This window comes from Palaemon carinicauda, chromosome 40, assembly GCF_036898095.1.
Source record: "Palaemon carinicauda isolate YSFRI2023 chromosome 40, ASM3689809v2, whole genome shotgun sequence".
NCBI lineage: Eukaryota > Metazoa > Arthropoda > Malacostraca > Decapoda > Palaemonidae > Palaemon > Palaemon carinicauda.
Window position 1 is genome coordinate 9,944,890 of NC_090764.1, and position 22,680 is coordinate 9,967,569.

Consider the following 22,680-nt stretch of genomic DNA (forward strand, 5'->3'; position numbering starts at 1 on the left):
GACTAAGTTCCTGTCCAACAAATAAAGATGAGAATCAGAGGCTGAAGACCAGAGGGGAGAACAATACTTGAAACAAGGTAGAATGAAAGAATTAAAACACTTCTTAAGAGATTTTCTCAATAAGCCATTTTTTGTGCAATTGCAGAAGTCACAGACCTAAAGTGTTCCGCAAAAGTTAATCAGCCGTCGAGAATCACAAGCAAAAACGTTCTTTGCATTGAAGATGTTACAACATGAAAATATTAATTTTTTTTTTAGGATGAGATAGTTTCTGCAAATCGAATGATATAGTGGAAGCTAAAAGACATTAACAGCAGTCTTGTTTTATTATCAATAACTTCTGGGAGTCAAGAAAATTATGCCAGAGTTAAATTGGATGTTAAAGACAATAACAGAAAATAATCTTTCTACCAGATTAAGAACAAATATCGACCACTGGTCATAAAAATATGTTTAATTAAATCAACTATTTTCGTATTGCGCAAAGTATAAATCATTTCAAAATATAGCCAACGGATAGTAAGTAACAATAACATAATCAATAATAATAATAATAATAATAATAATAATAATAATAATAATAACAATAAAAATAATAATAATAATAATAATAATAATAATAATAATAATAATAATAATAATAATTTAGTTATAAAAAGTATAAAATTTGCAATTAATACTATTATTACGAAGCTTACTGCTTCTAATCAGAGTTGCGTAAGACATAACTTATACATATAATTACCTAATGAATGTATAATTGAAAGATACGAAGAATCTGGCAAATAATAGCAAATTGGACACACGCTCCGAAGAAAACCAAGTTCTAAAGTATGCTAGGCAAAAAATTAACAAGCAAGCAAGGGACGAATACTTAGACATCGTTACAGAAATAACAATAACACCAAACTCTACTTGTCTGTGAGAACTGAAGATCACCAAACGAGAGTTGGTCAAGGGTAAAATATGAGTCTTGAGAATGCATCATATCAAATTTGAGCGAAAAAAAGTTAGAAAATTATCAAGTGAATTACATAAAAATTCCTATGCGACCTTCGTGGCAAAAAAAAAAAAAAAAAGAAAAGAAAAAATAGACCGCAATATTTATAAACATATGCACAAACAGTGATTTTAAATGTCCCCATAAACACTGAAACAATACGCTAACACAAATGATGTAGCCATTACACGCCCTTAAATCTTTGTGAAAATGTGCTCGGCATGAAGCTGAAAGTGAAACACACTACCAATGCAATCTGAAAGCAGAATTAGGAATAAGATTAAATACAAAGTCTGGGAATTCTAGAACACAGCTACGTACTTCGCCTTAACCTAATAAGACGATAGTTCAGTTCATAAATCACTTAATAAATAATTATGTATTAGCGAGACAGGAATGAAATAAATAAATGATAAGTTAGGCCAAAAATTACTACATCCATATTGAGCACTGGTAAAATGCCCCATAATTAACTCTCTCTCTCTCTCTCCCCTCTCTCTCTCTCTCTCTCTCTCTCTCTCTCTCTCCTCTCTCTCTCTCTCTCTCTCTCTCTCTCTCTCTCTCTCTCAAAATATTTATATTGTACATCCAACATTCCACAAAATACATCCTGCTAGTTTTTAACAATAACAAACGACTATGTCTAAGGACATCCTATTTAGATATAAAATCGTTCTTTGTGATAAGCATCCAAATCCCAATAAATATCGCAGCTAATTAACAAGCTAATAAAGTACCCCGAAGATAAACGAATCATATCTTAAAACAGAGTAAAACCAAACAACGAATATCTCCAGACACACAACCTTCATGCTCATTACTACTGTAGACAGTACACTGTCTATGTAATAACAACATTACCACTTTCTCCTGAGAGTTAATATCATGTTTTAAGCAAAGGAATCCCTACTGACTATAATTCAGCTACAAAGAGTCGAGACATGGAAATTAGAGCTATTGCTATTATTACTTGACCGAATTCACTCTTTTCATGGAAAAAAAAAAAAGATAATCTTGTAATCTTGTCACTGGTCCTTTTTTCTGACAATGTCGTATCTTTTCGTATATTAGGTGACAATAGATTACAGAGAGATCTTGTCACTGGTCCTTTTTTTCTGGTATTGTCGTATCTTTTCGTATATTAGGTGACATTGGATTAGAGAGAGAGAGAGAGAGAGAGAGAGAGAGAGAGAGAGAGAGAGAGAGAGATATGCAACACCGTGCTAATCATAGGCAAGTCCCATTCCTTTGTAGATGGATTATAATAACCAGACTTTTGGCTATAGCTAGACAGTCAGACTTTTTAAAGGCTTAAAGGTTTAAAGGCCACTCATGAATGACAAAGGCAAGGGACAGTGACTTTGTCCTATCAAGTAGGGCAATGGCTTAGAGACTGATTATACATACATATGATCAGCGCCCAAGCCCACTCTCTACCCAAGCTAGGACCAAGGAGGGCCAGACTATGACTACTGATGATTCACCACATAGATCTATAGGCTCTCCCAAACCGCCCATATTTAGCTCACAAGGATGGTGAGGTTGCAGCGACCAGAGGAACTAACGAGCTTGAGCGGACTCGAACCCTAGTCTGGCGATCACCAGGCAAGGACGTTACCAACAGGTCTAAGTATGTACCGGTATTTATATCTTGATCATAATGACATTCATCGAGAACCTCATCAAGCCTAAAGTTACATCTTTTTAATTTGACTATAAACTATATAGATGACCTCAAATATGTTGAAATTAGTGAGGATTGAAAGCCATAACCACGTCAGGTGCATTTTTTCCTTATTAATTCGTATATCAAATGAAGTTATTTGGAAATAAGGAATAACTTTTTAGGTATTTTTATAATTTTGCTGTATTATAATTGAGCATATTTTTTTCCATTATTAATTACAAAATATTATCAAAGCAGGCTGTTTGAGAAAAAAAAAAAAACTATCAATTCTAAACGAATTTTTCAGTGGCATAAAGCAAACACTCGCTACAAAATAGAATGTCAGTAATATCAAGGTATATAGAATAAGGCAATTAGACTTATTTCAAATGTAGATTTATTAACTTTATTTATCGTAATAACTATCTGTTTTCATTTTTGTTTAAAATGCAGCCAATGCTTACAAAAGCCTCTGATCTGGTTTTCAGCTGCTGACTCTCATCTTAATTTGTTCGACAAAACTTGCAGTCTATTAAATTTCTTAGCCCTGATCTGAATATTGATCTCTGGCACCGTCGTTCAGATAGTGCTTCATGCATGTTACATAAAACTTTTCATAATTCTGATCGTCATTTGCATTCAGATCATCCTAGACAGCATCATCCTGTACGTGGAGTTAATTCTAAGAGCCTTGACTTCTCAATCATAAGATTCAATATTAAAAATTATTCTAGAAGCTTTATTCCAGCTGTGACCAGATTGTGGAATGATCTTCCTAATCTGGTAGTTGAATCGGTGGAACTTAAAAAGTTCAAACTAGAAGCAAATGTTCTTAGGTTGAACAGGTTGATAGTCTCTCATCATAGTTTATATGTGACAGATCTAATTCCACGTTGTTACTGATCTTAAAATATTTTATATTTTTCATTCATTACTTCTAATATATAGTTAATCTATTTCCTTTCCTCGGTGGACTACTTTTCCCGTTGGATCCTTTGGGCTTGTAACATACTGCTTTTCAAACTAGAATTTTAGCTTAGCTAATAATAATAATAATAATAATAATAATAATAATAATAATAATAATAATAATTATAATATTCTAAAAAGTACCGTACTTTTTTTTTTCTTTTCTTGCTCTTAGTACGAACCGAAGTTTCCATTAATAACCCCTTTTCTTAAGCCTACCAAAAGCTTTCTTTAACACTTTTCACCTCTATCTGTTAGATTTCTTCGCTAACGCTAAAGTTAAATGACTCTTGTGGTCTACTTCCTGTTTCCGGAAGCCTTGCTGAGGCAAGTTATTTGTAAACCTTAAAGAGTTCCGGAGAGAGAGAGAGAGAGAGAGAGAGAGAGAGAGAGAGAGAGAAATGTGCTCTTATATGATATAACAGCTTCCTCTTCTTGCATATTCAGTCTGAAAACTTTGGAAGATATCTTGACAAACGTCTTCACAATAAAAAAAAACTCTAATATAAAATAAACATTATAATGAACATGGGAACAATATTATCCTCAATAGTAGTGAGAGAATTACTAATAAAAGTCCTCTTTCAATAAATAGTAATGAGACATGAGTGCATAAAAATCAAAAAATATTTACAGTATGTCGTCACGATCGTACATACACACAAACACCCATTCGAACACTGTAAGTCTTTCCCATCACTGAATTCATGCAACGTATAGCCTGCTCAGCACATGGATCGATGACTATCAAGAACTTCCAGATGTCGATAGTTCACTGGCCCCTACTGCATCAAAATGCTTAGCCACCTTATCCAGATACATACATGTTGAGAAACCAAAGGATGATATTCTCCAATGTCAAAACTCCCAGCACACCTCTACGGACTTTTTTTTTAAAGGGAAACGACGTGTGCACAGAGAGACACACACACACACTATATATATATATATATATATGAGGCCTTTTGCGTCAATAGGCGTAGGAGGAGATAATGATATATATATATATATATATATCATCATTATCTCCTCTTACGCCTATTGACACAAAGGGCCTCATATATATATATATATATATGTATATATATATGTATATATATATATATATATATATACATACATACAGTATATGGGTGTGTGATTCGTCTAACAGTAACCTGTCAGCTTAACGTGTTTCTTAAAACAAACATGCACCTCGAATATATCAAATTTGGATAATCACTCCTTGAATGCAACCAAATATTCTTTTTAGATCAGCTTAAAATCAACATCTTCATCCATATATAAACTATCTCTATCAAGTTCTTCTCTTACTTTACATCGAGATGAGGAGCAATGTGTATTGGCCGAAATATACTGCAGTCCTTAACCTGAATTCCTTATTTTCTTTAACCGACCTTTCTAATATATATATATATATATATATGTGTGTGTGTGTGTGTATATATATATATACGTATATAATATATCTATATATATATATATATATATATAAAATACACACAAACATATATACATATATATATATATATATATAATACACACAAACATATATATATATATATATATATAATACACACAAACATACATACATATATACATATATATATATACATATATATATATATATATACATATATATATATACATACATATATATATATATATATATATGTGGTGTGTGTGTGTGTGTGTGTGTGTGGATCAGCGACAGATGACATCAGTTACAACACTCCCACACATGTCAGGCTGCCAATAGTGTTTCCCCCTCATCCAATAGATGCGAATGTGTTAGTAGAGTTTCTAAATTGGGGTGAAGATTATATTATCCCATTCATCACCTAAAGGAGATATAAAAATGCTCACAACCATTAGATTACAAAAAAAAAAAAAAAAAAAAAAATATTCCTAGAAATTTACTCGATTCGCAATTACTAGTTTTCCTTTTCCTAAACTATTCATCCCATATCAACATATCTTCAATTAACGAAAATTAAAAAATCAAATTACTGTAATTAATAAGACAACCAGACATAAGCATAGGTTGGTAATTAGTCTTATATCAGAGAGGGGAAATCATAGGAATATCATTTGGTTATTTCATTACGTATCAATTATGACGAACACTACACAAAGACATAACATATATATTTCCTGAAAAAATAAGACATCAATTTTCACAAGATTGTTAAATCACACAACTAGTTAGTTTAAAGCATATTCGCTTTATATTATAAAAAAAAAACATTAGTAAATAGATCACCATGTTAAAAACACCACCACAGTCCAAGGCTAGACACAGTCACTCAACATCAGTAAGTAGGCCCATTAAAACATCTAATCATTCAATCTGTCAGAACTGAACCCTTTCAACTTCCCGACCGAGAAACCACCTCCGTTACTCTTTCATATTAGAGAGTGAGGAGTTAAACTTACACGATGTTAGTAGATGGTTATATGACATAAACGAACTATGCTACGAGCAAAACCGAAAAATAACGTCACATATTTCTTCGTATTTATAATCACCATTACCACCAACACCTCCCCTTCATCATCATCATCATTAAAGAACTCCCAGTATGCAGTCCCTGGATGCACAGTCCACCTTTTTAATAGCAACCTACTACAGGATGCAGCACAATCCAACACCACAGCAAGAGAAAATCGTTATCGGGTGAGAGCAATTCATCATCAAGATTGGGATGCTATCTTTTTCCTTTCCCCTACCATGAGAGCGTAATAGCAGTCCCAATACGGCTCGGCCTGGACAAGTCCGTCGTCGTAGTCTGTGATGTAGACGGCGGGGATGCGAGCCATTCAAGAGCTTTACAGAGGAAGAAGAAGAGGGTAAGAAGTGGAGGGCAGGGCACCATCTACTCTCAATGCCCACTTACACTGTACTGCAAAGGGAGGGCCAAAAACACATTGGTCTCGGGGTGCAAGAACATTTCTTCGAGGGTTTCATCACGCTTCTTTGTGATGTGCACTACACATCGTACATCTTTTTGCTCATGCTATTGAGAATGTATAAACCGGAATATTCTTTTCAAATACAAACGGAAGTGATGACATATATAACCTAGAAGTGTCATGACTGTAAAGTTTACTATGAATACCATTGACTGTGATGTAATCACAGCATAAAATATAGATTAAAAAGTATTGTAATAATATTAACATTTACATTTACCAAGAATACGAGCGCTAACAAAAAATGTGCATTTCTAACTAAATATAATTAACAAAATCTCATTTATAAATTTAGTAAATAAATAGAGTAAGAGATGTCTTTCCCAGCTCTGAATATCAGCCAACTCTCGTGACACTTATATGGGGGAAAAAACATGGCTGCAATATGTCTTATTATAGTCGATACGCAAAACTATACGTCAAATACAAGGACCAAAGACTGATCAAACTCAATATGGGAGGTTATGAAATGGCATTTCTACTGTCAACTGAGGAAAAGGGAAATTAAATCACATATGATATATTGCTGTTATACTGTACAAACGTATAAATACCCATAATGAAAATGTCTAATAGGAACTTAATACATTGAGAAATAATGCTCATTCTCTAAGAATGTAATTATAACAACTGAGTTAATTATTTCTATTCTATTTTTCCTGTTCATATCGATATCATAACTTCATATATGAAAACACAGAATTTTATATATCTTTATCTTCGTTAAATAACCTATTTTATATATCTTCATCTACGTTAAATAACCTTTCTTGAAACTAAACAAAACAAAAACAAATGCGCACACGTAACTTAGGCCTACATAGCCAAGACAAAAACAAGCTCAAAATCTCAAGATGATGACGAAACTTCACAAGAATAAAAAAGGAATCTTTTTAAAGAAACCAATCTTGATAATTATCTATAAACACGACTAAAAAAGACGCAAGGCAACAAGAGGCTTTACGGCCTCGCTATCTTCTCATTTCGAAATCTTTCAAGGACACCGACCTCATAAATCTGCTGGGTCACTAAGATAAACGGAAATGTTCGCTGTCAGAGAACACGTAAGCAGTATCCATGGTTCACTTGTTTAGCTTAGAACGGGTAGTATAGCAAGAACCTTTTAAAAACGACGAAAGAGAGAGAATGCAATTTCTGTTTAGATTTGGTTGATAATTTCGTAAATTAAGAAACCGCTAGAATTGCTATTAAAACAATCAAAATGTACATGACAGTCAGATCTGAGAGAGAGAGAGAGAGAGAGAGAGAGAGAGAGAGAGAGAGAGAGAGATTGGTTGATAATTTCATAAATTAAGAAACCACTAGAATTGCTATTAAAACAATCAAAATGTACATGACAGTCAGATCTGAGAGAGAGAGAGAGAGAGAGAGAGAGAGAGAGAGAGATTGGTTGATAATTTCATAAATTAAGAAACCACTAGAATTGCTATTAAAACAATCAAAATGTACATGACAGTCAGCTCTGAGAGAGAGAGAGAGAGAGAGAGAGAGAGAGAGAGAGAGAGAGATTGGTTGATAATTTCATAAATTAAGAAACCGCTAGAATTGCTATTAAAACAATCAAAATGTACATGACAGTCAGATCTGAGAGAGAGAGAGAGAGAGAGAGAGAGAGAGAGAGAGAGATTGGTTGATAATTTCATAAAATAAGAAACCGTTAGAATTGCTATTAAAACAATAGAAATGTACATGACAGTCAGATCTGAGAGAGAGAGAGAGAGAGAGAGAGAGAGAGAGAGAGAGAGAGAGAGAGATTGGTTGATAATTTCATAAATTAAGAAACCACTAGAATTGCTATTAAAACAATCAAAATGTACATGACAGTCAGATCTGAGAGAGAGAGAGAGAGAGAGAGAGAGAGAGAGAGATTGGTTGATAATTTCATAAATTAAGAAACCGCTAGAATTGCTATTAAAACAATAAAAATGTACATGACAGTCAGATCTGAGAGAGAGAGAGAGAGAGAGAGAGAGAGAGAGAGAGAGAGAGAGAGATTGGTTGATAATTTCATAAAATAAGAAACCGCTAGAATTAAAACATTCAAAATGTGCATGAGTCAGATCTGAGAGAGAGAGAGAGAGAGAGAGAGAGAGAGAGATTGGTTGATAATTTCATAAAATAAGAAACCGCTAGAATTAAAACATTCAAATTGTGCATGACTGTCAGATCAGACTAAGAGAGAGAGAGAGAGAGAGAGAGAGAGAGAGAGAGAGAGATTGGTTGATAATTTCATAAAATAAGAAACCGCTAGAATTAAAACATTCAAATTGTGCATGACAGTCAGATCAGACTAAGAGAGAGAGAGAGAGAGAGAGAGAGAGAGAGAGAGAGAGATTGGTTGATAATTTCATGAAATAAGAAACAGCTAGAATTAAAACATGGAGTTTTTATGATAAAACAAAGTTTTATGAATACTTACCTGGCAGTTATATATATATAGCTTCGAATATATATATAACTGCCAGGTAAGTACTATTCATAAAAAGCTAGAATTAAAACATTCAAAATGTGCATGACAGTCAGATCTGAGAGAAAGAGAGAGAGAGAGAGAGAGAGAGAGAGAGAGAGAGAGAGAGTGTGTGTGTGTGTGTGTGTTAGTTTATGGACTTAGGGGCAATTAGCCTGGCGCCTAGGCCGGTGAGGCCATATAGTATCAAAGCGCAAGAAGTTGAGAGGTTGAATAACAAGATGGAAGAGATAGACGTTGAAAGAGCTTGAATAACAAGATGGAAGACACAGAAGTTGAAAGAGGTTGAACATCAAGATGGAAGACATAGAAGTTGAAAGAGGTTGAATAACAAGATGGAAGTGAAAGAAGTTGAATAACAAGATGGAAGACACAGAAGTTGAAAGAGGTTGAATATCAAGATGGAAGAGATAGAAGTTGACAGAGGTTGAATAACAAGATGGAAGAGATGGAAGTTGAAAGAGGTTGAATAACAAGATGGAAGAGATGCATCGGGAACAGAGTAGAGAAGGCTAGAAAGTAGGTGCAAGTAGGGGCCGAAGGATGGTTACATATCAAGACTTCTTTCATCTTCTTAGACGAACATATGCTTTTCAATGTCTCCATATCCATTACTAACCTACTAGAGTCACTTATCAACAAACTTTGTCCTACTGTCGAAATAAAAATGTAACTTATGAACCCAGCTTCTGAAGCTTGAGTCTGAACTGAGGAATACTAGATCTGTCCTCATTTTCAAAGAAGGGACGAATTTACCCCTGCTGGTCAGGTACAAGGATTGAACGCACGTCACTAAACTGGCACTGTGTCACATTAGTTTGTGCTCAATAGTGAGTTGCTGTTTGACTTGCTCAATTATGTGAAAGGCTATCGGATGAATGGTCAAGCAGGAGTGGAAGCAACACTGACGTTTATCCCATCACAAAGACGTCTGTCTGGCGTCGAATCAATGGCGTAGCAGGCAGCTATTTGGTAGAGCACATGTTAGTCGTGACTGATCGTACGATAATGATCATACAAGTATGAAAATGGGATCACGTACAATAACTGCTATGTGTAGAAGTACAAAAGTTTGGTTTCGCAAAAATTAATATAACAACCTTAGTTTCAGAAAATACACGTATAACAATTTACAGTACATTAATGTCCGACTTGGTCACTACTCAAACATGTTGACACTTTGCAAGGATGATACTGACAATATTCGAATAATGAGTGATATCGAGCCTTCATTTTTACGATTTTCTGGCACGGTTGGCAAGAAATTATTAAGAGTCAAGTATGAAATCTGATTTAAGGGGTCTTTTGTAGATCCATAAAACACCATCAGCTCCTTATTAGAAGCTAAAATGTCATATCTAACTTATAAGGGTCCAGACGGCATCTTCAATAGTTTCTCCTGTGAGTTTGATTTGGATTGGAGTTATCTCTTTATGGAAAGGCTTGATGCACAGAAAAATTTGAAATTATAGCTTGCCATATCTATTGAATTTTGCAGTAACCAATGATTGTAATATGGGTTCAAATCGATTCTGTTGTAGGCTATCTATCTTTTTATGATAATTGAGTGATCTTGGTTATGAACGTTACTGGTGTTTGTGTTCTGCTTTATGTTAAACTTGTCTAACATGAAAAGCCTCTTCAAAACTTGACTCACTAATTATTGAGCTTCCACAACAAAGGCCTTTGATAAAAAAAATACTAGATGACTAATGATGAATTCCTTCAGCATTTAAATCTTCCACCTATTTGTCAGCTTTACCGATTCCAAATTCACCCAACAGGATTCACAAGATTTGTTGATCTTGTTGCACATTCTACGAATCCTACGATACAGGACTCACAAGATTTGTTGGTCCTGTTAAGCAGACACATATGAGGAATCCTACGATATTATGATTGCGAAGATGGATGGTAATAAGTGTTTTGATCAATAAAAATGTGTTCATTCTTTATGAAGTTTACCCCAGTGTAATGCTGAACGCCAAAATGTATACTATAAAATTATTACAAAATCAGTAAACAAATACAGATACTGTACTTTCAATAAGGACCTGTTGTCTTCTGCACGTACAACAAGAATAAATTCTTGTGTAGGATAAATTAGTAACCATGAAGATATTTGATTGCCTGTGTGTTTAAAAGTTTATAGCTTTATTAACTTAATGAACTTTTATTAATGTGAAGTTTATAAGTTACATAAAAATTGCTTCAACTTTGGTAAAATCCAAGTTGACTCATTTTTTATACAAGATACAACTTCAGTCAACAAATACAGAAACTTATTCTTACAATTTTGCTAGTGCAAATATAAAATTGCCAAAACTTAGATGACTGTGGAATGGATATACAGCCTAATATCTAATTGCACTTATTTTAAATTTTCCCTTCAACATAAAGGCCTGTATGAAACGGTCATTGGTCTTATTTAAACCAATGTATTTGTCTCAAGTACAAGTAGAAAAGTTTACTAGTAATTTCAGGTCAACATCCCATTGGTATGTCTCCATCAACATTTCAACATTTAAATTTCTTCCTTGGGTTCCATTAAATTAGAAAGAAAGAAAAGTAATTGTGTAATATTACTGTACTCTGTAGCTACTGTATATGGATTTTAGTGCATCTAGAAAATGATTATAAACTTGCCTCTCTATGAGCTCATTTAAGGCAAAAGGCCCATATATATTTTACATTTCCTCTCATTTGGCAAGGTTGTAGTTGCTTGTTGCTCAAACTCAACACCTATAATTTTTGCTTAAAATATTCAGAGGTGAACCACACAAGTAATCAATACGAATTTTGATTTTAATGGCTTTGCTAACATTGTGAAAATGATATAGCAAATTAGTGATAAATCTCATAACTTTTATAGCCAAGAACTTTGTTACTCCTTTTTATCAACTCACCAACATCTATCAAGACCTTTTGGTGATAGGGCAGGGTGGTGGGAGCAGGTCAGCAATGAGAATGGCAGCTCTCAAAACAAGTCCTATACGAAGGTCAGCAAATGTTGGATTGCAATAACACTGGTCATCACTGGCACCTCAATTCTTACTTGCTGACTCCAAAGTGCCACAGCCTAGCATACCATCTCAACTGATGAGTTAAACCATGCAATTGGTCCCACTGCCTTAGGAGTTACTCTATTGAGATAAAGGCTACAGGTGTTTCTTTGAGTATGAAACATGCACTGGGGATAGGCACTGAAATGAGAGCCAGGATAATTACTCCTGTGACTCGCCAGTCTCCTGCAGTGTGGCCACATGTTAGGTTTTAAAGGTTTCCCATTCACCATCTAATACTACACATCTTAGTCTAGCTTGTGTGTCTCAATAATTCTTTTGTCCAAGAACTTCATTTCTCATTTTCACTATCAAAACTCTTTAGCAATGGGGCAGGGTAGTGGGAGTAACCAAATATTGGGACTGGCAGCTCTTACCACAGGGCCCATACAAAGTTCAGCGCGTGTTGGATTCTGTTGCTGGCAAATACACTGGAGTGAAGTAGCAAACAGGTGCCAAACAGTTCACTTCTAAAAATGTAGGGGGCCTAGAAAAGATGGAAGACATTCAGACAAGATGCAATTGTGATCACAAAAATGTAAATCATATAACATGAGATCACAATGCGAAGACTTGAGCCTGGTTCCACGAAGTCTGTCAAGGATTTTTTTTAATGCATTCATGGAGGATCCAGCAGACATGGATATTGATAAGCATTATAGGATGATGAATGCATTTGATTATGGCACTAGTTTGGGTACCTGTAGTTTGAGGCATAGGCTATATATTTTTCTTGAATTCTTGTACTGTACATGATTGGGTAAATATAGCCTAATCCCCAAAGGTATTTCTACACTTTTACAAGAAATATTACTAACCCTATACCATATAAAGTACAGTATGCACTGTATGCTTTTGCATCCTCCCTTTCTAACCTTAAGCCCAAAAGAAAATTCACAGCCAAGTAATATGAAGGACGTTTCATCAGGTTCTTATCCACAGTATTTCAGCTGGCAATTTTGAGTCAATAATCTTCTATATGATTACTCTCCAGATTATCTAATACCATTGAGAATAAAGTGTTAACAATCTGCTTTTCTCATTAGACATTTTAGCTTGTATTATCAAAGTAGACCAACATGAGGTAAACTTGTATGACCAACAATACATCCTCATAATAACTCCATAAGAGTTTAGAAAGCCATACGCTCATTTATGACTCATTTTTTTTATTTCCATTACTCCTCAATAGATGTAACAACTAAATTTTGTAAAAAAACATTCATATCATCAACAGTAGATTTCTTCTTCTTCTTTGTCTGCATCTTTTCCCAAAGAAGAAGATATTGTTTATGTAAATCTACTGTTGATGATAGATTTATATAAACAATATCTATCAGAATATTAGCAGCAGAGAAGTAGTTGGTTACAACATTACTTGGATCCAAAATTGGTTTACAAAAATTTTTGGATCCAAGTAATGTTGTAACCAACTACTTCTCTGCTGCTAATATTCTGATAGATATTGTTTATGTAAATCTAACAGTAGATTTACATAAACAATATCTATCGGTATATTAGCAGCAGAGAGGTAGTTGGTTACAACATTACTTGGATCCGAAAATTTTTGAAAACCTATTTCATCCATGTTGAAGGCAAAAAAGGTCATCACGTCCCATTAAAAAATATCCTCTTTCCTGAAATGAAACTATTCAATCTTTTATTATGATGTTCCTGAAAAGATTAACGCTCCATGCTTTTGCAGTATTGTACGGTATTTCAATCATTTTATTTAAAATACTGAATAAAAAAAATCATACTGTATAAAACTATAAAGAAACCCTTCATTGGTATCAGTTATAGATACAGCATTCAACTAGATAAAGATATTCATTGAAAACCTTAAGTCACATAATTTCTAAAGGTCACTTTACATGTCATCACTTCCGTTTCCACTGCTCATTGCAGCTGGTTAAGTTATTAACAACGTAAATGAAAACATTGCCCTGAGCAATCAACTACTGTAGCGATAAGTAATGAACTATGACTGTAGAGTGCAATTCCTCAAAACCACTTAAATCAGAACATTTTACTCCCTAACATTTTACTACTTACTGGTACTAAAAGAATTTGTTATTACCCGTATACAAACCTAATGTCCTTTAAAATAGGAAAGGATTTCAGCAGAGCGGGAATGGCTGTTAAAATTGTAAACGAGGTAGTTAACAACAGGTGGTGAGAGCAAGCCGGTAGCCCTATCGACTCCCCTGTCAAAAAGCTCTCCGTTTTTGTCTTCAGCCGCAACGAGTACAGACATACTGTTGAGCCCTATCAAAAGCTGTATTATCTTTTTAGTTTAAATGGCTGATTTTGGCTTAGTATTAACAATGAAACAAAGCAAGAATTAGCATGTGGGGGAAAGGATAGACATAGAAAGCAGCTAAGGGGTCCCTAAGAAGACTTCCTACTCTTTAGAAGTGAAACTGCTGAAGTAGGAATGTAAAAAGGCTTCAGAAATGGCAATGAGTTCCATAAGAGAATGAGACTTTATGCTTTCACTGGATCTGAAGAATGCTAATGTTAAAGTGCTGTACCTATTCATCAGTCCTTTCTGAAGTATCTCTGCATCTTCCTATAGGGAGCACACTGTATCAGTTCAAGAGTCTGCATTTTGGACAGTGTACTACTCCCGGTCTTCATTCAAATGTTCATACTGATGGTAGTTTGTGTCTCCCTCTTACGGGATGAGTCTTTGATGCCTCTCGATGATTAGTTGATCATAGCCTCTTCAGAGAAGCAGTTGCTACAGGATTGAGATTGCCTAATCGATTTTTCTCACAACCTGGGGATCATGATGAATTAGAAGTTGAATCTCACTCTCAAATAGACAACAGCATCAGCAAGCTCAAAGAGGTAGGGCAACTATTCTGTCCAGACAGAATTTCCATTTCAACACTGGAAAAGTCTTTTCAGCCACCTTTCCTTGTTAGAGAAACTAGTTCCTCAGGGGAGTCACAGGTATCTCTACCAGAAATCCAGTCAGTGGTGTTGAAAGATCAATGGCCGGTCTCCATAGATACCCTGTTTTATCATATTCCAGTGGGATAGGAGGTATAGGCTAATCTTACCAGATGGCTGGACAAAGAAAACCTCATCAGGGAAATCCCTCTAAGCTTTCCACCTCCGCACATGCACCTGTTCTCAGAGGCATCTACGAGGGGTAGAACTTTCAACTGGGTGACCTAGTAGCGTGAGGTGTATGGTCAGATGAAATGCATTGTATCAAGATTTTTGAATTACAAAAAGCTTTCCCATAATATTTGAGTAAGCTCTTGGTAGTAATGATAAGACACCACAGTATAGTAGCAGCTTACGTTAATAAACAAGACAGTATGGTTTTCCTACCTATCTGCAAATGCACATCTGGGAGGCCAATCACCATACAGTACAGCTGTCAGCCATATGCATTTCAGGGAAGTTCAGTCTGATTTGCTGATCAATCACACCAGGTCTCAGATGAACCTGGTTACTCCTAGATGACCTCAAGCCAAGCAGTTTTCCAATCTATTTACGTCTCTCGAGTACATTGTGGAATTACACATCAATTTTTGACAGAAGCACCTATCAAGAGCGAGCAGTCTTCATCATCCTGGGACCTCAAGCCCCAGGAGTGGGATGTAACCCATGTTCTTAAGTGTTTTGCGTGTGTCCAGTACGAGCCTTTAAAAAAGGTCATTAGGCAGAGATCTGATTCTTAATGATAGCTGTAACATTGGTCAAGAGAATTGATGAGTTGCACGGGCTCTCTTGCATTAACCTACTCTGAAGGTTAGCCGAAGGTCTCTTGAGTATTGTGGCCAAATTCAACACAAAAACCCAGAACCTATTGGAACAAGACACAGGTTCAAGTGGGTGGTAATAAAGAGATGCTCTTATGCTCCGAGGGCTTTGCATTGCTATCTGAAGAGGATATGGCATCTCAAGCTTAAGTGAAAAAACTAAGGAGGGGGTCAAAGTACCTGCTTGGACCAGAAATCCTGAAGTTGGGGAATTGGTCCTCCTTTAGACTTGGACGAATCTTTCACAAGGATGGGTGATGAAGGAGTTTGGAAATATACCCAAGAGTCCTTCAACACTATTGTTACTAGCCCTGAGTGGGATGCTAAGGTAGTTGTGTAGTAAGCCAGGCTTCCATCCAGGGCAGGAAGCATCTTGTCTAAAGTAATGTGTTCCAAGTACTATACATCTGAAGGAAAGGTAGAATGACGGGCTCTTCTACTTCTTCTTTTCTTCCTCTAACTTGGGGACGAAACACTCATATAGTTACACGCTGGATCTAATACTAATGTACAGTGCATTTCTGAGCACCATTCTTGGACTGGATCTGTAAGAAATACTTCTCTATCATCCTCCCCAATACCTATCATTCCAGACTGTATATTACTTTTGGGGGAGAAAGATTCCTTCATCGACCAAGCACCAAATACATAACTAAGTACAGTACTTCAGGACTTATCACTCTACTTATCCTTATAGACCTGACACGGAGGTGATTTCCATGGAGGCAGACTCGGATGCAGAGAACACAGTTCCCCATGTTCCAAGTCTCTCAACTGAAGTTTCCGAAGTTAAGGTTGTCATGACAACATTGATTGGAAGTGGAGAGGGGTTGGCATCCTCAAGAACAGAATCTCTTCTGACAGAATAGTGCAGAACGTACAATTTAGTTGAACGACTTGAGCATAGTGAGATCCCTGGACCAGAAGATCTGGGAATCTAACATTATCCACACTTCCTTTAGCATGCCTTGACCAAGATGAAGTAGTTCAAGGGTGGGCCTCGATCACTACAGAGCACCAATGCAATGATCAACAGAGGTCACTCCACCTTTGACTAGTGCTCTAATTGCCTCCCTAAGGTTGTTGAACTCTTGAATGACAGACAAAACCTTAAAAAATAATTCCATCTCAGGATTTTCTGTCTCTGCCAGTGGTGGTCCAGAGTCATGTGCCAAAGAATCAATGACTTCTCTGGATGCCTCCTCTCTAGGGAGATGGGAGATCTCCCTGTAATCTGGAGGTAGCTCTTGTAGTTTTATCTGTCTGCTCATGGGGCACAGGACCAAATCTGATAAGATGATGAAAGTGGGACAAGAAGCGGGTTAGATTTTTCTGTAGGTCTGTTGATGCCCTTTGCCCTCGTGTACATTTTGGGTAACACCGCACAGGCCTGTATCACTGAAGGGTGCACAAGAGAATGTAGGGAGGTATTTCCTTGGCCAGTCTGTCAACAAGAAGCCTCTGTGGTGTTCCAATGAAGCCTCAACATGAACTAGGAAAGATCTTAACCTCAACCCTTCATATAAGTGGGAAGGCTTGTCCATCTCTTTTACATGGTTGGAATATCAAGAAGGGCATCTTCTAGCTGGAATATCTGGGTGCAGCATACTGTACTGCACTACCAGCTGAAGACCTCGATGAATGGGAAGAGGAAGGTAAACATCAGGATCACTGGAAGAATACCTGGATGTCCAATCTAAAGGAGTTGGGTCCTTTTGACTCCTGGGACTTTCAAGTTATATCGCTTAAAGTGTAATTATGTGGAGTCCTTAATGACAAACATTCCCACATGGAACAATCGCGTTCAAACTAGTGTACATGAAGGCCTATCAAGTGGTGTGTGAACTCAGGAACACTGCATGGAAGGACTTAAAACAGGGCTATTGTGATTGTGAAGATCTTACAGAAGGTGAGCATGCATATGTAGACTTATCTAGAGCTGAGGTGGCATGCAATGTTTGGGGACCTTACAAGTGAAGTGTACATAAGGGCAACATATACATAGAGACTATGTGTAAGGAAATTATGTGGGGAGGGGGGGGGGGGCAATAATGTGCTTGGAAGAGATAATGCAAGTAAAGACAATAGTGCATGAGAATCATCCCAGGAGAATTGTGCAGATCTCTCTGGCTCTGACGTCTCTCATCCTGTCATAAGTTTCGTTTAAAAAGTTTCTGCCGTCATTTGCGCTGAGACATCCTAGGCATCTTATAGTTAGATAAAAGAAGAGGATGACACATACACACATACATACAGCAGGAGTGGCAGGGCAAGCTCCTTGTTCTACTGTACCACCCATCATGCTCGCGTGAAGGGGAATAGAAAAAGTCTAGTAATACTTAGTGAGGACGTTCTTCTTTGTCTTCAGAGGTTGGGGCAGCATCTGGAGGCTCAGCAGCAGAGGATAATGTTGAAGGTAGATGGCTACTATTATTATTATTATTATTACTTGCTAAGCTACAACTCTAGTTGGAAAAGCAAAATTCTATAAGCCCAGGGGCCCCCAACAAGGAAAATAGCCCAGTGAGGAAAGGAAACAAGGAGAAATAAAACATTTTAAGAACAGTAACAACATTAAAATGATATTTTAATTATAAAATAAATTTTTGAATATACTTACCCGGTGAATATATATAGCTGCAACTCTGTTGCTCGACAGACAAAAAACTGTAAAAAACTCGCCAGCGATCGCTATACAGGTTGCGGGTGTGCCCATCAGCGCCAACTGTCGGCCAGATACCATACTCAATGTAAACAAAGACTCAATTTCTTCTCATCCCACTGCGTCTCTATTGGGGAGGAAGGGAGGGTCGTTTAATTTATATATTCACCGGGTAAGTACTGTATATTCAAAAATTTATTTTATAATTAAAATATCATTTTTAAATATTTAACTTAGCCGGTGAATATATATAGCTGATTCACACCCAGGGTGGTGGGTAGAGACCAGTTAAATATGTTTACATCTTATGAGCTAAGAGTTTTTATTTCATTTTAGAAGTTATCAAAATAACAAAAACAAAATAAATAGGTACCTGGTAAGGAAGTCGACTTAGACGATTACTCTGCCTTATAAGTACGTCTTCCTTACGGAGCCTCGCGATCCTCTTAGGATGCTGACAGACCCCTAGGAGCTGAAGTATCAAGGGCTGCAACCCATACAACAGGACCTCATCAAACCCCTAATCTGGGCGCTCTCAAGAAATGACTTTGACCACCCGCCAAATCAACCAGGATGCGAAAGGCTTCTTAGCCTTCCGGACAACCCATAAAAAACGACATTAAAAACATTTCAAGAGACAGATTAAAAGGATATGGAATTAGGGAATTGTAGTGGTTGAGCCCTCACCCACTACTGCACTCGCTGCTACGAATGGTCCCAGTGTGTAGCAGTTCTCGTAAAGAGACTGGACATCTTTCAAGTAAAATGACGCAAACACTGACTTGCTTCTCCAATAGGTTGCGTCCATTATACTTTGCAGAGATCTATTTTGCTTAAAGGCCACGGAAGTTGCTACAGCTCTAACTTCGTGCGTCTTCACCTTAAGCAAAGCTCGGTCTTCCTCACTCAGATGTGAATGAGCTTCTCGTATTAACAATCTGATAAAGTATGACAAAGCATTCTTTGACATAGGCAAGGATGGTTTCTTAACTGAACACCATAAAGCTTCAGATTGGCCTCGTAAAGGTTTTGTACGCTTTAAATAGAACTTAAGAGCTCTAACAGGGCATAAGACTCTTTCTAGTTCATTGCCTACGATCTCCGATAAGCTGGGAATATCAAAAGATTTAGGCCAAGGCCGAGAAGGCAGCTCATTTTTGGCTAGAAAACCAAGTTGCAGCGAACAAGTAGCTTTTTCCGACGAAAATCCGATGTTCTTGCTGAAGGCATGAATCTCACTGACTCTTTTAGCTGAGGCTAAGCATACCAGGAAAAGAGTCTTAAGAGTGAGATCTTTCAGGGAGGCTGATTGTACCATGTCTAAATTCCATCCAGGGGTAGCCAAACGACGCTCCTTGGTGGTCTCAAAAGACTTAAGGAGGTCTTGCAGATCTTTATTGTTGGAAAGATCTAAGCCTCTATGCCGGAAGACCGATGCCAACATGCTTCTGTAGCCCTTGATAGTGGGAGCTGAAAGGGATCGTCCTTTTCTCAGGTTTAAGAGAAAATCAGCTATTTGAGCTACAGAGGTACTGGTCGAGGATACAGAAACTGACTTGCACCAGTCTCGGAAGACTTCCCACTTCGATTGGTAGACTCTAATGGTAGACGCTCTCCTTGCTCTAGCAATCGCACTGGCTGCCTCTTTCGAAAAGCCTCTAGCTCTCGAGAGTCTTTCGATAGTCTGAAGGCAGTCAGACGAAGAGCGTGGAGGCTTTGGTGTACCTTCTTTACGTGTGGCTGACGTAGAAGGTCTACCCTTAGAGGAAGACTTCTGGGAACGTCTACTAACCATCGAAGTACCTCGGTGAACCATTCTCTCGCGGGCCAGAGGGGAGCAACTAACGTCAACCTTGTCCCTTCGTGAGAGGCGAACTTCTGCAGTACCTTGTTGACAATCTTGAACGGTGGGAATGCGTAGAGATCCAGATGTGACCAATCTAGGAGGAAGGCATCTATATGTATTGCTGCTGGGTCCGGGACTGGGGAGCAATAGATTGGAAGCCTCTTGGTCAGCGAGGTTGCAAAGAGATCTATGGTTGGTTGACCCCAAGTGGCCCAAAGTCTCTTGCACACATCCTTGTGGAGGGTCCATTCAGTTGGAATTACTTGCCCTTTCCGACTGAGACAATCTGCTATGACGTTCAAGTCGCCTTGGATGAACCTCGTTACTAGGGAGATGTCTTGACCTTTTGACCAGATGAGCAGGTCCCTTGCGATCTCGTACAACGTCAGTGAGTGGGTACCTCCTTGTTTGGAGATGTACGCCAAGGCCGTGGTGTTGTCCGAGTTTACTTCCACCACTTTGCCTCGAAGGAGATACTCGAAGCTTTTCAAGGCCAGATGAACTGCCAACAGCTCCTTGCAGTTGATATGCATGCTCCTCTGACTCGAGTTCCACAGACCTGAGCATTCCCGACCGTCCAGTGTCGCGCCCCAGCCCAAGTCCGATGCGTCCGAGAAGAGAACGTGGTTGGGAGTCTGAACAGCCAGGGGAAGACCCTCTCTTAGGTTGATATTGTCCTTCCACCAAGTCAGACAAGACTTTATCTTTCCGGAAATCGGGATCGAGACCGCCTCTAGCGTCTTGTCCTTTTTCCAGTGAAAAGCCAGATGGTATTGAAGAGGACGGAGGTGTAGTCTTCCTAGTGATACAAATTGTTCCAGGGATGACAGCGTCCCTACCAGACTCATCCACAGCCTGACTGAGCAGCGTTCCTTCTTCAGCCTCTTCTGGATGGATAGCAGGGCTTGATCTATTCTGGGGGCCGACGGAAAAGCCCGAAAAGCTAGACTGTGAATCTCCATCCCTAAATACAGAATAGTTTGGGATGGGACCAGCTGCGACTTTTCCAAATTGACTAGGAGTCCCAATTCCTTGGTCAGATCTAGAGTCCACTTGAGATCCTTCAGACAGCGATGACTGGAAGAGGCTCTGAGAAGCCAGTCGTCCAAATAAAGGGAGGCTCGGATGTCCGATAAGTGGAGGAATTTGGCCACATTCCTCATCAGCCTCGTAAACACGAGAGGAGCTGTGCTTAGGCCAAAGCACAGGGCCCGAAACTGGTAGACTACATCTTCGAAGACGAATCTCAGAAAAGGTTGGGAGTCTGAGTGAATGGGGATGTGGAAGTAGGCGTCCCTTAGGTCTAGCGAGACCATCCAGTCTTCCCTTCTGACCGCTGCTAAGACTGACTTTGTGGTCTCCATGGAGAACTTCGTCTTTGTGACAAAGACATTCAGAGCACTGACGTCTAGCACCGGTCTCCAACCTCCTGTCTTCTTTGAAACTAGGAAGAGACGGTTGTAAAATCCCGGTGATCGAAGGTCCGAGACTTTGACCACCGCTCCCTTCTCTAGCAAAAGAGACACTTCCAGTTTCAGGGCTTGTCTCTTTTCTTCCTCTCTGTACCTGGGAGAGAGATCGATGGGGGACGTTGCTAGAGGGGGTTTGCGTACAATAGGGATTTTGTACCCCTCTCTGAGTAACTTCACAGATTGTTGATCTGCGCCTCTCTTCTCCCAGGCTTGCCAGAAGTTCTTGAGTCTGGCTCCCACTGCTGTCTGAAGTTGCGGGTAGTCAGACTCTGCCCTTGGAGGACTTGGGTCCTTTCCTCTTCCCTCGTTTCCCTTCGGCACGAGCACCTCCTCTGCTGGAGGCTCTGCCACGAAAGGGCGGAATAAAGCGAGACGCTGGAGTGTCTATCCTCGGTCTAGCAGACAATGTAGGCAAAGGGGGAGCTTTGCGAGCCGAGGACGCAACTAGATCGTGGGTGTCCTTTTGAACTAACGAAGCGGCAATTTCCTTTATCAAGACTTCAGGAAACAGGCACTTGGAAAGGGGAGCAAAGAGAAGTTCAGATCTCTGGCATGGCGTAACTCCAGCAGACAGGAAAGAACAGAGAGACTCTCGCTTCTTCAGGACTCCGGACGTGAATGAGGCAGCTAGCTCATTGGACCCATCACGGACGGCCTTGTCCATGCAGGACATAATGAGCAAAGAAATATCCTTATCTGCAGAAGAGATTTTCCTGCTCAGGGCTCCTAAGCACCAGTCTAAAAAGTTAAAGACTTCAAAAGC

The 22,680-nt window shown here is 38.2% G+C and overlaps 1 protein-coding gene across 18 annotated transcripts in view; it reads right to left on the reverse strand.

Annotated features, from left to right (window-relative positions):
* l(1)G0196 (inositol hexakisphosphate and diphosphoinositol-pentakisphosphate kinase) overlaps positions 1-22,680 on the reverse strand; it is a 485,360-nt gene that overhangs the window by 454,199 nt on the left and 8,481 nt on the right. For 3 of the 18 annotated variants that reach the window (XM_068363290.1, XM_068363301.1, XM_068363304.1), the window contains exon 3: positions 6,366-6,538. The exons of the other annotated variants lie outside the window; for them this stretch is intronic. In XM_068363290.1, coding sequence (XP_068219391.1) covers positions 6,366-6,455 — 90 coding nt within the window. In that variant the 5' untranslated portion in view covers positions 6,456-6,538. The remainder of the gene's footprint in view (positions 1-6,365; positions 6,539-22,680) is intronic. 18 annotated transcript variants of the gene reach the window in all.